At 38.9% G+C, this 17,826-nt stretch overlaps 1 protein-coding gene across 3 annotated transcripts in view; it reads left to right on the plus strand.

Moving 5' to 3' along the window:
- Nucleotides 1-4,981: 4,981 nt before the first annotated feature.
- Nucleotides 4,982-17,826, plus strand: part of LOC133641961 (DNA-binding protein RFX7) — a 38,004-nt gene continuing 25,159 nt past the window's right edge. For all 3 annotated transcript variants that reach the window (XM_062036129.1, XM_062036127.1, XM_062036128.1), the window contains exons 1-2: nucleotides 4,982-5,385; nucleotides 16,275-16,308. In XM_062036129.1, the coding sequence (XP_061892113.1) occupies nucleotides 5,255-5,385; nucleotides 16,275-16,308 (165 nt within the window). In that variant the 5' untranslated portion in view covers nucleotides 4,982-5,254. The remainder of the gene's footprint in view (nucleotides 5,386-16,274; nucleotides 16,309-17,826) is intronic.

Raw genomic sequence — 17,826 nt, forward strand, 5'->3', positions numbered from 1 at the left:
ATACATATACGTAATGATAACTTGAGATACGAAAGAATGCAGAAAAATGGAGGGGAAGAAAGAGAAGCAACCTACATTAACCTTGTAGATTGTTATAGTAACAATAGGTTAAGCTTTGTCAGTGTGCCATGTGTTACCCAGTTTACCCTAGGGCAACAACGTTAATATATGTTTGATGAAACGTGATTATGTGCATGAGTGTATGTATGCATATGTACTTGTATATGTACAGAATGTGTATATGTGTTTGTACAGTGAATGTATATGTACAGTACGTGTATATGTATGTTTGTACAGTGAATGTATATGTACTGTATGTGTATGTGTATGTTTTAATATTTAGTATGCATTAATTAAAGGGGCAGAGCTTTAAGAGACATTTTAGCTTTTATATTTTATAAGATATATTTTTTGTAAGAACCACAATTAATAAATATATTTCAGTGAATAACTTATTGTTCGAATCTGTATATAAATATGTACATAAAGTGTTGTAATTATATTGTAAAATGGATGGATGGATGGATGGATGGATGGACATTTAAAACAAAACTGTTATTATTAATTGGTAAGTATACATTTTTTTAGCCTTTTTAGAGAAAATCATATCATCGTAGTAAATTATGCAAATTACTCGATGATGTCATGGTGACCACGCCCATAGTCACGCCCATAGTCACGCCCCCACCGCCACAGGTATCTTGGCAGTTTATGGGAAACACTGTATATATTTAAAAAATGTATATATATATATATATATATATATATATATATATATATATATATATATATATATATATATATATATATATATATATATATATAGACCATTGGTTTATGCAGTGTTTAGAAAAAAACATTCTTTACACTGAGAAAATCTTATTATATACAATAATCACTCAAATGTAAATCACTCATTTAATTACACTTGTTCAATCAGAATCCAATAGAAGATCTGTAGCACACATTTGGCCTTTGCAAAGACAATACCGAAACATTACTTTACTCGTTTAGTATTATAGGGACCTTTACTTTAATATTTTGCCCTCTCGTGTAGGTGAGCATAAATGTTACACCAAAAATAATAAATGTGCTGTTGAATGAGTACTTACAGTATTTGTATGTTTATGCTGGACTGCACTAGTGTAGCTAATTGTTAAACACAATACTGCATCATTGTAGATGCATGCTGCTATAGGAGCGTGAGAGTCAAGCAGACATGAACCCAAAAACCTTCCTATGTAACCCGCTGCAGTGCCATCATGTTGCCTCGTTTTGCCATCATGCAGTTCATTCATCCATGAGCGATCATCAAAACAAATGTCTGACCTCGGCCTCTTTAGGCCCTGAGATCCTGCACACACACTAAAAACACACTAGGGTGAATGTGCAAAAGACAGCAAGAGGTAGAACGTTCATGCATGTGTTATATATTGTTCATTCTGAACTTGCAACAGAGTGCTGTCATGCATTATGTTCCATGCAGGGAGCAGTGAAGTAACATTACTCTCTTCCATCAACAGATGGCACTATAAAATAAGTCATGATGAAAGAATGCATTTAGGGCTGACCTGGTGACATCATTGTGGGTAATATTTTTATGAGGCCCTTTCAACAGTGACTAGACTTGCGATTGCACTAAATCAAAATGGAATTGTGCAAATGTGCAAAGACAATTGTGTGTGTACAAGTGCATTTGTGTGTGTGTATTCTCCAGTTATTTCAGCTTTACCAGTTAAATGTGCACATTTATTTTTCCAGAATAAAAGTATGTTCTTAGGTTGTGAGTGAGTTACATGTTCGACATAAACATAAACAGAACAGATTTCATCCTGCCTGTTTACCAGTTTGTGTTACTATCTGATCAAAAGCTTTCCTTACAACAGCGCCCCCATCACCTGACAGCGGAATTACACTCAACAAACAATGTCAGGTGGAAGAAAACGAAATAGGCCATTTCCGGTCAACAGTTTCAAAATAAGAGCTCATGTAGAACGTTTGCCAGTTTGTATGTTAGAATAAGCGGTAGAAAATGGATGGATGGATGGATATTAGTATGTTTCGAACCATCAACACCTAAAACTAAATGTTGCTACCTTGACTTGTGTTTGACAACTTAAGTGTGTTGCTATATATCCAATGATTATTACTGATTAGGGCACACCATTCGTCCCTTGCCACTACGCGCTTCAAATTTTCCTGCTTCACTCTATCGTGTTTTTTCAAAATATATTTATTTTTAAAAACATATAATAAATATTAAAACAGGTTAGATTATTATATAATTTATTTCTAGACACCCAAAGTGCTTTACAATAACACCCATTATTCATACACGATGCCCTAGAGTAGACGGAAACGTGGCTATGATGGTTTTAATATGATGGTTCCTCGCTGTTTTGCGTTTGACTACAGCCTATTCTTATTCAAATATATGCATATTTAGGCAAAAAATAGACTTGGCCTAAATGAAGCATTTTCCAGCATCAAAACGGCTAAATGGACTTAAAATAACATATCCAAAGTACAATACAGTATTGCTCAGCAGATTACCCTTACTGAACTAGATGCAGTATTTTTCAAATTGTGTGTGTGTGTGTGTGTGTGTGTGTGTGTGTGCGTGCGTGTGTGAGTGCGTGTGTGTGTGTGTGTGTGTGTGTGTGTGTGTGTGTGTGTTTGCATTTAAGAGTGTGTGTGAATCTATATTACTGTACAGAAAGTCTTATAGGTAATACAGTACAGTATACAATATTTATAATGTTCTATTATTATGTAGTGTTATGTCTACTATGTTAAGGTTACCACTGACAGTCACACTCACACTAGGTGTGGTGAAATTAACCTCTGCATTTGACCCATCCCCTTGTTCCAGCCCCTGGGAGATGAAGGGAGCAGTGAGCAGCAGTGGTGGCCGCGCTCGGGAATCATTTTGGTGATTTAACCCTCAATTCCAACCCTTGAAGCCGAGTGCCAAGCAGGTTGGGTAAAGGCTGCGATGAGGTGGCGACTTGTCCAGGGTGTACCCCGCCTTCCGCCCATGTGCAACTGAGATAGGCTCCAGCACCCCCCGCGACCCCAAAAGGGACAAGCGGTAGAAAATGGATGGATGGATGGATGTTGGGTAAAGGGACTGTAAAGGTGCACTATATGAAAACAATAAAAATATCTGTAACCCCAAACATTTTTTTTCAACTAACAAATGATTTGCAAAAACATTAGATTTGGACCCCAAAAAGCATTTCTAATCAAAAACATTTTTGTTTGAAAATATATAGTTTTATCATTTTAAATCCAGTTTTTTGTTTGCAAGTCTCTATTTTTGTTTGCAATTTTTTTTTTTTTTGCTTGCATGGACAAATTTCTCTCCATATTTGGAAAAAACTCAAAAAAGTAATTTCTAAAAGCAAATGATTTTACACACAATAGTTGAGGTTATACATGAACATGATGGACGTTGACTAGTGCAGTGTTTTTCAACCACTGTGCCGCGACACACTAGTGTGCCGTGAAATACAGTCTGGTGTATCTGATGATGTAATTTCACCTATTTGGGTTTAAAATATTCTTTGCAAACTAGTAATTATAATCCGCAAATGTGCCATTGTTGAGTGTCGGTGCTGTCTCGAGCTCGGCAGAGTAACCATGTAATACTCGACAAAAGGTGAGTGTCGCTAAGAAAAGGCATTGAAGCTTAGGGAAGGCTATGCAAAAGGAAACTAAAACTGAACTGGCTGCAAAGTAAACAAAAACAGAATGCTGGACGACAGCAAAGACTTGCAGCGTGTGGAGCAGACGGCGTCCACAAAGTACATCCGAACATGACATGACATTCAACAATGTCCCCACAAAGAAGGACAGCGACAACTTAAATAGTCTTGATTGCTAAAACAAAGCGGGTGCGGGGAACAGCGCTTAAGGAAGACATGAAACTGCTACAGGAAAATACCAACAAAAGAGGAAAAGTCACCAAAATAGGAGCGCAAGACAAGAACTAAAACACTGCACAGAGGAAGACACCAAAAAACTCCAAATAAGTCACGGCGTGATGTGACAGGTCGTGACAGTACTTGGAGACAAGAGCTAGAGGGATGCATGCTTGATTATGGTTTGAATTCATATCCAAAACTTGTAAGTAAGGTTTTTTGTCGATAATATCTGACTGCCGATATTATCGACCGATAAATGCTTTAAAATGTAATATCGGAAATTATCGGTATCGGTTTCAAAATTATCGGTATCGGTTTCAAAAAGTATAATGTATGACTTTTTAAAACGCCGCCGTGTACAAGGACGTAGGGAGAAGTACAGAGCGCCAATAAACCTTAAAGGCACTGTCTTTGCGTGCCGGTCCAGTCACATAATATCTACGGCTTTTCACACACACACAAGTGAATGCAAGGCATACTTGGTCAACAGCCATACAGGTCACACTGAGGGTGGTCATATAAACAACTTTAACACTTTATAAATGGTTGATTTATATAGGCTAGTAAGGTAAAGTTTTGTACCTGACAAGTTTCGGCTATCTTGCTTCTGCAGGCTTCCTCAGAGGTGTCACGTGATGTCTCTGAGGAAGGCTGCAGAAGCAAGATAGCCGAAACTTGTCAGGTACAAAACTTTACCTTACTAGCCTATATAAATCAACCATTTATAAATACACATTAGTAGGCTAAATGAACCTCTTTAACATAACTTTAACACTGTTACAAATATGTGCCACACTTTGAACCCACACCAAACAAGAATGACAAACACATTTTGGGAGAACATCCGCACCGTAACACAACAGAACAAATACCCAGAACCCCTGGCAGCACTAACTCTTCTGGGTCGCTAAAATATACACTGGACTAGAGGAGACCACATTTTAAGATGGTTAGCAAACAATTACTTTGCATGCTAGCTACATACACGTTGCCTTTAAAATCGTTTTATTTTGAAAGTTGTTTCCGGTGCTTCTCTCGCCTTCTGTGTGTAACGTGACGCGGGAGCTCGTCCTCGGCTGCCGCTGGCTGCTGCAGGCGTGCAATAGGTGGCGGAGGGAGCTCTGCGAAATGCCTGGTGCATGGCCGCCCTTCTTCTTTTCTTCTTCTTTTGCCTTCCTCATCCCCGACTCACAGCCCCCGTGTTTGTAGTCGCCATGTTCCGCGGCGGGCCGTCCTAGCTGCCCGAGCCGCCCCAGCAGCGGTCGCGGCGCTGCGCTGTGCCGGGGATGCGGCCTGCTTGTTAAAGCTCCCCCACCACCACCCCTCCAATGATGGCTGATGATCAACAACAAGCTGACCACAAGCCTGCCTCGGGACTCGGCTCTCTTCCAGCGCTGGTGCCGGGACTCCAGGGGCCGGAAGCCAACGCCTTGCAGTTAAAAATCAAAAATTCAATTTGGTAAGAATGGAAACGAAGCCCGCGAAGCTGCAGTCTTCTTCCCCCCCCGTGTTTTTTTTTTTTTTTTTTTTGCTAGCTCCGTCATTAGCGCATCTACTTAGCCGTGGACGAGCAGCACAAAGCGGCTGCGAATAAATTTCGTGTACACACACAAACGCGAGAGAAGCGTCACTGCCTGGTGGATATTCGCATGTAAATACTACATTAGCATCGCCTTCTTGGTAGGAGTTGTAACTTGAATCATTAGCATGGAGCCACGGGAGGCCATGTTAGCGATGACAGTCCACCCGTGGGGCTGATGACAGGTGTCATAGTAACATCTGCATCCACACATCATTTATTACCTATGCTGCATTACTACTAGTGCATACTACTAGTGTAGTACATAGTAGTATTTGTTTGTGTTGTGTTATAGCTTCACAGCCATGCTTGTAACACAATGCAAATGCATTTTTATAAAGCAAATTTGCACCACAAATACTGTATGTTCCTTTTTGCCCTGCACAATTTTGATGTGCATCCTAACCTACCAGTGACCGACCACAACATTAGGTACACCTCCACGATCAATACATCTGTAATTAAGATAGTAACATGCAGTTTTGATGGATGCATGTATGTCCAAAGCTGTAATCACTAAGTTCCTAATTTTTCTCTATTCCTTTGTTGTGGGGCAGATTGTCTCGTACATGTACATGCGTGCATGTACGAGCATACTACTAGTGCATACTATAGTGTAGTACATAGTAGTACTTGTTTTTGTTGATTTATAGCCGCACAGCCCTGCTTGTAACACAATGCAAATGCATTTTTTATAAAGCAAATTTGCACCACAAATACTGTATGTTCCTTTTTGCCACGCACAATTTTAATGTGCATCCTAACCTACCAGTGACCGACCACAACATTAGGTACACCTGCACGATCAGTACATCTGTAATTAAGATAATAATATGCAGTTTTGATGGATGTTTGTATGTCCAAAGCAGTAATCACTAAGTTCCTTATTTTTCTCTATTCTTTTGTTGTGGGGCAGACTAGCTCCTACATGCACATGCGTGCTCCTCCACTGTTGCCATTTCTAATAACAAGCAGCGTATAGGTCTAACTTATACCTGTCAGTACCATGCAGTCTACTAGTGTAGTACATAGTAGTACTGGTTTTTGTCGTAGTGGTACAGCCCTGCTTGTAACACAATGCAAATGCATTTTTATAAAGCAAATTTGCACCACAACACTGTAAAAAAAAAAAAAAAAAAGTTGAGAAAACGCAAATTTTCAAGGCAACATGATGCAACAAGATTTTTGCGTTTTCTCAACTTTTGACTACTATTGTTGACTTAACTAAGATTTACAAGTTGAGATAAGAGTTATGTCAACTCGGATCTTTCAAATCTTTTTTGAAAAATGTATTTAATTTTGTGGCGAGTTTGGTCCGTTTTACAAAAGAATAAAGCCACAAATCATATGGAATATTAACTTGTGATCATATGTGATATTACTGACAAGAAGATCCGAGTTGACATAACTCTTATCTCAACTTGTAAATCTTAGTTAGGTCAACAATAGTAATCAAAAGTTGAGAAAACGCAAAAATCTAGTTGCATCATGTTGCCTTGAAAATTTGCGTTTTCTCAACTTTTTTTTTTTACAGTGTACTGTATGTTCCTTTTTGCCCTGCACAATTTTGATGTGCATCCTAACATACAAGTGACCGACCACAACATTAGGCACACCTGCACGATCAATACATCTGTAATTAAGATAGCAATATGTAGTTTTGATGTATGTATGTATGTCCAAAGCTGTAATCACTAAGTTCCTTGTTTTTTTGTTTTCTTTTCTTGTGAGGCAGACTGGCTCGTACATTCACGTGCATGCTCCTCCACTGTTGCCATTTCTCCTAGTGGTTAGAGTGTCTGCCCTGAGATTGGTAGGTTGTGAGTTCAAACCCCGGCCGAGTCATATCAAAGACTATAAAAATGGGACCCTTTACCTCCCTGCTTGGCACTCAGCATCAAGGGTTGGAATTGGGGGTTAAATCACCAAAAATGATTGTGCTGCCCACTGCTCCCCTCACCTCCCAGGAGGTGATCAAGGGTGATGGGTCAAATGCAGAGAATAATTTCGCCACACCTAGTGTGTGTGTGACAATCATTGGTACTTTAACTTTAATAACAAGCAGCGTATAGGTCTAATGTATACCTGTCAGTACCATGCAGTCTACTAGTGTAGTACATAGTAGTGCATCCTAACATACAATTGACCGACCACATTAGGTACACTTGCACCATCAATACATCTGTAATTAAGATGATAAGATGCAGTTTTGATGGATGCATGTATGTCCAAATCTGTAATCACTAAGTTCCTTATTTTTCTCTATTCTTTTGTTGTGGGGCAGACTGGCTCGTACATGCACATGCGTGCTCCTCCACTGTTGCCATTTCTAAAAACAAGCAGCGTATAGTTCTAACTTATACCTGTCAGTACCATGCAGTCTACTAGTGTAGTACATAGTAGTACTTGTTTTTTGTTGTTTGTGTACAGCCCTGCTTGTAACACAATGCAAATGCATTTTTATAAAGCAAATTTGCACCACAAATACTGTATTTCCTTTTTGCCCTGCACAATTTTAATGTGCATCCCAACATACCAGTGACCGACCACATTAGGTACACCTGCACGATCAGTACATCTGTAATTAAAATGATAATATGCAGTTTTGATGGATGTATTTATGTAACAACATGGTTAAAGTTAAAGTACCAATGATTGTCACACACACACACTAGGTGTGGTGAATTTAACCTCTGCATTTGACCCATCCCCTTGCTCACCCCCTGGGAGGTGAGGGGAGCAGTGAGCAGCAACGGTGGCCGTGCCCGGCAATCATTTTTGGTGATTTAACCCCCAATTTCAACCCTTGATGCTGAGTGCCAAGCAGGGAGGTAATGGCTCCCATTTTTATAGTCTTTGGTATGACTCGGCCGAGGTTTGAACTCACGACCTACCGATCTCAGGGCGGACACTCTAACCACAAGACCACTGAGCAGTTTAAGATGATAATATGCAGTTTTGATGGATGTATTTATGTGACAACATGGTTATTAATGTGATTGACGTTTGCAGTGTTAAAGGTGTCCTATAGTGTAACACCAACTTTTCTTAGCTGTCGGTACTGTTTTTGTCTATTCGGGATCCTCAAAAATCCCACAAATTTGAAATCAAACCGTGGCGGTTCATAAAACAGTTGTGCCTTCTTCCAAATAATAATGATGTATTTTGCCTTAATTACAACAGCGGATAGCTCCATATATTACCCTTGCTCCTGATGGGTCGTGGTTAGGGCCTTGCATGGCAGCTCCCGCCATCAGTGTGTGAATGTGTGTGTGAATGTGGAAATAGTGTCAAAGTGCTTTGAGTACCTTGAAGTTAGAAAAGCGCTATACAAGTATAACCCATATATGGTAGAGATTTATCTGAACAGCTTTGCGCGAGTCCGCCAATTTTTTTCAGTTGTAATTCCTTATTTTTCTCTATTCTTTTGTTGTGGGGCAGACTGGCTCCTACATGCACATGCGTGATCCTCCACTGTTGCCATTTCTAATAACAAGCGGCGTATAGTTCTAACTTTTACCCGTCAGTACACTCCACATCCATCCATCCATTTTCTACCGCTAAAAGCGCTTAAAACCACAACATGGATGACGGGGTGGAGACGTAGTCGAAGGGGGCTTGCCCTGTTATTAATGTGATTGATGTTTGCAGTGTTAAAGGTGTCCTATAATGCAAAACCAACTTTTCTTAACTGTTGGTACTGTTTTTGTCTATTTGGAATCCTCATAAATCCAGCATATTTTAAATCAAACGATGGCGGCATGGCAGAGATGTTCATTAAACAATCGTGCCTTCTTCCAAACTTGCTCCAAACAAGCTGTTTGGAATTTGAGACTAGTGACGTATTTTGCCTTAATTACAGTAGCGGATAGCGCCATATATGGTAGAGATTAGTGTTGTCCCGATACCATGATTTTGGTACTGGTACCAAAATTATTTTGATACTTTTTGGTACTTTTTTAAATAAAGGGGACCACAAAAAATTGCGTTATTGGCTTTATTTTAACAAAAAATCTTACGGTACATTCAACATATGTTTATTATTGCAAGTTTGTCCTTAAAAAAAATAGTGAACATACGAGACAATTTTATTAGTAAGTAAGCAAACAAAGGCTCATAATTAGTCTGCTGACGTATGCAGTAACATGTGACCCGTGCTGGCAAAATGAGTCGGAATACGCACAGGCTAATTTTGACCTACAGGCAAATAAGTGAAAAAAATGTATCTTGGTTGAAATTGAGATTTTCACAAAAATGAGTCCATAAAGCCACAATCTAGCGATCCCAATCATTGAAATAGCAAGAAAACATCTTAAATCACCTTTATTTGTACAAGGTATGTCTTCAAAATTTAGTCCTTTGTGTTAAAATTCCTTGAGAAAATCAAGTGTTTTCAACGCTCACTCGCGGCAATAAGGGGGAATCCCCCTAGCCATATTTGGTATCATTGTGACGCCAAGTTTACGTACTTTCTAAAAATGAGCATGGAATTCCCGATGACGCCATTCTGAACCAATATAATTCGAGTTTTTAAACCTGTCCCGACGTAAACAAATCCGGCTTGTTGCTAACCGGTCGCTGTGAGGCGTACCCTCATTAGTTGAATCACCCCGCGCGGTGCATTGTGGTATCATGGCAGCGCCCTGATGAAAAACAACACAGTAATTCGAGCAGAATATTTGGTGAAAAAAGGTGATTTTCGAACATTTAATTATTATTTTTGTGGATAAGTTAGACTGTTTTACATTCCGTAATGGATTTAGAAGGTGGAGAGGGTACACAGGCGGTTGCAAGTGCGCTAAATTCACTGCAGTCGGCGAATCTTCTTAGTGCTGCCGGTCAGGAATATTACGGACAGCTGACAAACTGACCAGTTAACAAAAAAACTGTGACATAACAGTGTTGAAATTTTTGTACATAACCGTTTTCAATAGAGTTGAATATATATTTTTCCTTTAGACATAGGATTTGACTTTAATTGTACCAATTTTGGTGTTGCTACAAGGACTTTTAAGGTATGGTTGCTATGGAGTTTTGTTTTGGAACATTCTGTTCTGGAACAGTAAACTTTAAGCTGGTTTTTCTCAAAACGGACCCTCAAACTTGGTCGACTTCAATCGGATGTAACTCGGTCATTTTCTGTCCGATTCCAACAAACCATATATCATTTTGAAGGTCTTTAGATGGAGAATGTGTAAATAACAATAACTCCGTTTTTAAAATTTCCTCATTGTGACTCATTTTGCCAGCACAGGTCACATATTGTCCCATTTTCCATTCTATTATTTTGTCAACATTATTAAGGACAAGTGTTAGAAAATGAATTTTTAATCTACTTGTTCATTGACTGTTAATATCTGATTACTTTCTCTTTTAACATGTTCTATCTACACTTCTGTTAAAATGTAATAATCACTTATTCTTCTGTTGTTTGACACTTTACATTAGTTTTGGATGATACCACAAATTTAGGTATCAATCCGATACCAAGTCGTTACAGGATCATACATTGGTCATATTCAAAGTCCTCTTGTGTCCAGGGACCTGAGTTTATAAAGATAATATACATAATAAAAAAACGAAAGAAGATGTTGTGATGCCAAAAAATATCGACGTAATCATAGTAGTATCGACTAGATACGCTACTGTACTTGGTATCATTACAGTGGATGTTAGGTGTAGATCCACCAATGGCATTTGTTTACATGTTGACGCTGGTGAGGTACGGTGTGTAGTGAAGCATGTTTAGCTATTCCTTGTCCTGCAGGGACTGGTACTTTTCAGAGGCGGTATAGTACTGAATATGATTCATTAGTATCACGGTACTAAACTAATACTGGTATACCGTACAACCCTAGTAGAGATTTATCTGAAAAACTTTGCGCGAGTCCGCCATTTTTGTTCAGTTGTAGTCCAACGCTGTAATCACTAAATTCCATACTTGCCAACCTTGAGACCTCCAATATCGGGAGGGGGGGGGGCTTGGTCGGGGTTGGGGGGGGAGCTTTTGGGGTCGGGGGGCGTGGTTATTTACAGCTAGAATTCACCAACTCGAGTATTTCATATATATATATATATATATATATATATATATATATATATATATATATATATATATATATATATATATATATATATATATATATATATATGTATGAAATACTTGACTTTCAGTGAATTCTAGCTATATATATATATTTTTTTTTTAAATTTTATTTACATAGAAAAAAAAAACAACTTGAATTTCAGTGTTCCAGTGGCTATCCATTAGATGGCAGTATTGTCCTGTTTAACTTCTCCGTTCATGATGAGTATATCATTTCGGCCGCCATGTCTGTAATTTCCTCGTTCTTCTGCCTCGTCTCCTTGTTGTGTGCGCAGTTGTGCACTCTATAAAAGCCCTAGATGTTATGACGTCTTTGGGCAGGCAAGCTGTTTATTTTGTGGGAAAGCGGACGTGAGAACAGGCTGTCCCCACTCAGTGTCAGTCTCAGGTCCGCATTGAGCTGGAGGGGGCGTGGCCTCCAGCTCCGGCTGAATACCGGGAGTTTGTCTGGAGAAAATCTCTGCCGGGAGGTTGTCGGGAGAGGCGCTGAATATCAGGATTCTCCCGCTAAAAACGGGAGGGTTGGCAAGGATGCTAAATTCGTTATTTTTCTCTATTCTTTTGTTGTGGGGCAGACTGTCTCGTACATGCCCATGCGTGCTCCTCCATTGTTGCCATTTCTAATAAAAAGCAGCGTATAGTTCTAACTTATACCTGTCAGTACTCCATATCCATCCATCCATTTTTCTACGGCTATAAGCGCTTAAAACTACAACATGGATGACAGGGTGGAGATGCCGTCGAAGGGGGCTTGGCCTGTAAGAGAGCTTTGGCACGTAAATAAGACTGCCCACAAAACGGCGCATTCTAAAGAGACATTTAGAAAACGGCTTGAAGATTGTCTGTAAGACCAAAGAACCACCATTACATGTTATCTGGACCAGTGATTGTCAAACTTGGATACGTGTACCACGGGTGGTATGGGGGCTCCATCAAGTGGTACATTAAAGAATCAGTTGATTTAAAGTACAGTGTTTTATTTTCATATATTCAAACACAGTGTTACTTTTCAAACGTTATGTCATATTACAGTGGCCACAATATTAAATACACAGATACTTGCTAAATAAAACCTCCGCCTTATTTTAATGAAAACTTAGGCCTATTGTGCTACTGTACTTTATTGTATGTCATTATGGTGGTACTTAGAGAGACAGTGTTTTTTGAGGTGGTACTTGGTGAAACAAGTTTGAGAGCCACTGAGTAGACCACAAGGAAGTGTTTTGAATGTAAAAAAAAAAAAATCATAATATGACCTATTTAAAGAATTGCACTGCTCCATACTGTGAGCTCTTTTTAACATTATTGTTGCCTTATGAAGTAGTTCCATGCAGGCACATTAATAAACATCCTGTTAAATGCATTCTGTGCATGGAGGTGAAATGTCATTAGTGTTGTCGCTTATGGAACGGGACAAAGTGTGTTTTCAGTTCAGCCCTCATTTTGTTGTTTGTTCCATCAATACTACATGTAATACATTGGCTGATATTGTTTTGTATGCACTTGTTAGTCTGTGCACGCAAGAACTGTTTGCACATGAAAGCTATTGAGTAACGCTCCTTTTTTTTTATCTACCACAGAGCGTTATTTGGGATAGAGCTATCTGCCGTTAACACCCTCAGGGAGTCTTTTCTTTTTTTACGCCCATACACTAAAACAATTGACTTTTTTGTTGATAAACAGAAGTTAGAGGAACATTGGTTATTTCTAATTTGAGTACACAATAATTGAATATGCTTGCATGGTGTGAGTTGCCACTGATTGACTTTATGTTGTACGATATCACCTACATCAGTGGTTCTCAAAACATTTTTCACCATAATGACCAACATTGAAATACAGTAGCGTGATATTAATTAAAAACAAGGTAGAGGTTTTATTTAACAAGTATATTTAATAATTTTGGTCACTGTAGCATTACAGACATTTTGCACGATATCACTGTGTTTAAATGTAGGGGGGGGGGGCACTACATGTATGGGGCAAAAAAAAACAAAAAAAACTCGGGCAGCACGGTGGTGGAGGGGTTAGTGCATCTGCCTCACAATACAAAGGTCCTGAGTAGTCCTGAGTTCAATCCCGGGCTCGGGATCTTTCTGTGTTTCTATCTCAGCCCGAATGCAGCTTATAAGTTTATATATGTCTATATATACACTGTATATATGTATGTATGTATATATATATAAATTTTATGTACATATAAATGTATATATATATTATAAATATATATATATATTATAAATATATAATATATGTATATATTATAATATGCAGCAACACGTGGTGCATGGTTTAGCACTGTATCTTCAAACTAGGGTTGCACAATCTATACGATATACTAAATAAATATATAGAGCTTTTAATACTATCGACATATCGTGATAATACATGTTGATGACACATTCTAGCTATGCACTGCAAATTTGACGGTGACAAACGAACGGATGCATCCTCAACGCAATATAGCGTCCTCGCATACGGTTAATGACGCTCCACAGTGCAGCTTCTAAACTGCTAATCCTAGCCTTCCTGTTGGCAAATAAAGTAAGTTTCTCACAAGTATTATCATCATTGGAGAACGGGATTACGAGGAATAGCTAAACATGCTGCACTACACCCCGAAGGAGGATACAAAAACACTTAGCAAACCGCTAAGCTTGAACTTTTGAATGTAAACAAAGGTGGGCAGATTGATACACATTTTGACAGTAATCATACCAAGTGTAGTATCAGTTAATAGTTAAAACAGTGGTTAGATTGATATTTTTTATTATCACAGCATAGTTTGTTGTTTTTGCTTTTTTTTTAGTTATTTTGCACTGGCATTATTATATATTTTGTACGTAATACAAGGGAACAAGGAAATAATTTTAATATTTAACTGATATTGAAACACCACAATCCTGTATTGAATCATTCAGTGATCTTGAAAATTTGAATTATAAGTATCAATGTTGGTATCACCAATACTTGGTATTGGATCAATACCCAAATTTGTAGTATCACCCAAAACTAATGTAAAGTATCCAAACAACAGAAGAATATGTGCTTATTGCATTTTACCAGAAGTGTAGATAGAACCATGGTACAACAGGAAACAACCAGCTACTAACAGTGAATCAACAAGTAGATTAATAATAGTTTTGAGCAAATTATACAACCGAAAATGAAGCAATATGTTACTGCATATGTCAGCAGCCAGATTAGGAGCCTTTGTAACTCGCTTTGAAATGGTGCGATTATTATTTATATGCCAAATAATATATTGTGATTTACATATTATCATCTCAAAAGGCTGCAATATATATCGCTATATAGATTATAGGCCATATCGCCAATCCCTTTATCAAACTGCTTCTTTAAATCTACATTTAACCAATTTTTGGTTAACTTAATGCGGTTGATATTGAGGTCAAAACAATTGTGTACTATGTATATTTAGGGTCTTTTCCAATGAGCGTGAAGATTTTATTCTTTCTTAGTGTTTTTTTAAGTCACTTTTCATTCTTGGGAGTAGTTGGCTGTTGGAAAATTGACATGTTCCCACCATTAGTTGTTACAGTATAACAATTTCTGAATGTGACATAAATGTTAAATAGGTTGTGTATGAACAGAGAGTATGGGGTATTGGACCGTCTGATTGTGGCGGTCTGCTCCCTGTATGATTGGTGTCAGAGCTTGGTCCGCATTGCCGGCAGTAAGTCGGACCCGTTGATTCTGTTCATAACTTTTATGGACAGAATTTCTAGGCACATTCAGGGCATTGAGGGGATCCGGTTTAGTAGCTGCAGGATTAGGTCTCTGCTTTGTGCAGATGATGTGGTCCTGATGGCTTCATCTGGCCAGGATATTTAGCTTTCACTGGCTCGGTTCGATGCAGAGTGTGAAGCGACTGGGATGAGAATCAACACCTCCAATTTCTTGCCCGGAAAAGGGTGGAGTGCCATCTTTGGGTTGGGGAAGAGATCTTGCCCTAAGTGGAGTAGTTCAAGTACCTCGGAGTGTTGTTCACGAGTGAGGGAAGAATGGGTCGTGAGATCGACAGGCGGACGGTGCGGGTTCTGCAGTAATGCGGACCCTGTTTAGATCGGTCATGATGAAGAAGGAGCTGAGCCGGAAGACAAAGCTCTCAATTTATCGGTTGATCGGCGTTCCTATCCTCACCTATGGTCATGAGCTTAGGGTCATGACCAAAAGGACAAGATCACGGGTGCAAGTGGCCGAAATGAGATTCCTCCGTCGGGTGGCGGGACTCTCCCTTAGAGATAGAGTGCGAAGCTCTCCATATCGAGAGGAGCCAGTTGAGGTGGTTCAGGCATCTGGTCAGGATGCCCCCTGAACGCCTCCCTGGGGAGGTGTTTAGGGCACTTAGGACCGGTACGAGGCTACAGGGAAGACCCAGGACACGTTGGGGAGACTATGTCTCCCCGCTGGCCTGACAACGCCTCGTGATCCCCCGGGAGGAGCTGGACAAAGTGGCTGGGGAGAGGGAAGTCTGGGCTTCTTTTCTTAGGCTGCTGTCTCCGCAACCAGAGAGAAGATGAATGGATGGATGAACAAAACCAAATAGAGCAGACTTCCAAATGAAAAACTGTCTGAATGTATATTTGCTGCAATCCCATATTCATTATTAATGTACATTTTGTTTTCTTTCTGGCTGCAGCAAATCTGTACAATCAAAAGTGGACAGCATATTGGTGAGTATTACATGCATGCTTGTTTCTTTGTGTAATGCTGAATTAATTCTGAGACCATCCCCAAATGCTGAATTCATTCTGAGACCATCCCCAAATATAATTGAGACAGCCATCATGTTTTTTTTTTATGCTGCCCACCTCCAAATTTCCTGCAAGTTTGATGTTGACGTTCTCCGACTCACTGTTTGTTTTTAATTGCCATTGTTTACTTGCGAAGCTAAATACTTAAAATGCTTCTCCAAGCTCCGTCTATATAATCCACACTGCTTGCATGTTGTAATTCTAGTAACGATTTACGATCATATATTAACTGTGTTCACCTCGCTACACATTTTAAGGTCTGATTGACGGTAGGAGCTACTATAGTTAAGGATGGGTAGCCAATTTGGTACCTTTATAGGCACCAAACAAAGTCTATTGGTACAACCAAGTACCGATTCACGTAAAATCTAATGGTGCCATATTTCAATACCTTTGTTACTTGTGACATCACTCAGAGCGGACTCAGTTGGACTGCCTCAAAGTTATATTACAAATTGTAATGCTAAATTACATTCGATTTGCCATAGATATGCTATCAATAAGCATTAGCAATTTTAAATAGTGATTTCAACACCTCCAAATTTGGTAAAGAAAAATACAACTAAAATGCTCGTTGCAATCAAACAGCTGGTGTGTAGTAAGTACAATACTTACAGTTTAAACTAGAGATTTCCCGATTAACATTTTTGACCTCCGATCCGATTTTTGACATCAGTTGCAATCCGATTTCAAATCCCGATCTGATCCTTTGACAATAGATCATAGAAATGAAAATGTTTTATAGCGAGTAACTAAACACGATAACACATTTTTATAAAACATATCTTAATACATTTAGAATTTGCTTGTTTTATTGTTAATCAGATTATTACATTTGATGATTGAATGCTACATACATTTGTTTTACAAAATAAAGTGGCTAGTGTACAATAACTAAAGAAAAGCAAAAACTACAAACCCCGTTTCCATATGGGTTGGGAAATTGTGTTAGATGTAAATATAAACGGAATACAATGATTTGCAAATCCTTTTCAACCCATATTCAATTGAATGCACTACAAAGACAAGATATTTGATGTTCAAACTCATAAACTTTTTTTTTTTTTGCAAATAATAATTAACTTAGAATTTCATGGCTGCAACACGTGCCAAAGTAGTTGGGAGAGGGCATGTTCACCACTGTGTTACATGGCCTTTCCTTTTAACAACACTCAGTAAACGTTTGGGAACTGAGGAGACACATTTTTTTAAGCTTCTCAGGTGGAATTCTTTCCCATTCTTGCTTGATGTACAGCTTAAGTTGTTCAACAGTCCGGGGGTCTCCGTTGTGGTATTTTAGGCTTCATAATGCGCCACACATTTTCAATGGGAGACAGGTCTGGACTACAGGTAGGCCATTCTAGTACCCGCACTCTTTTACTATGAAGCCACGTTGATGTAACACGTGGCTTGGCATTGTCTTGCTGAAATAAGCAT

This window comes from Entelurus aequoreus, linkage group LG24 (assembly GCF_033978785.1).
Source record: "Entelurus aequoreus isolate RoL-2023_Sb linkage group LG24, RoL_Eaeq_v1.1, whole genome shotgun sequence".
Lineage (NCBI taxonomy): Eukaryota > Metazoa > Chordata > Actinopteri > Syngnathiformes > Syngnathidae > Entelurus > Entelurus aequoreus.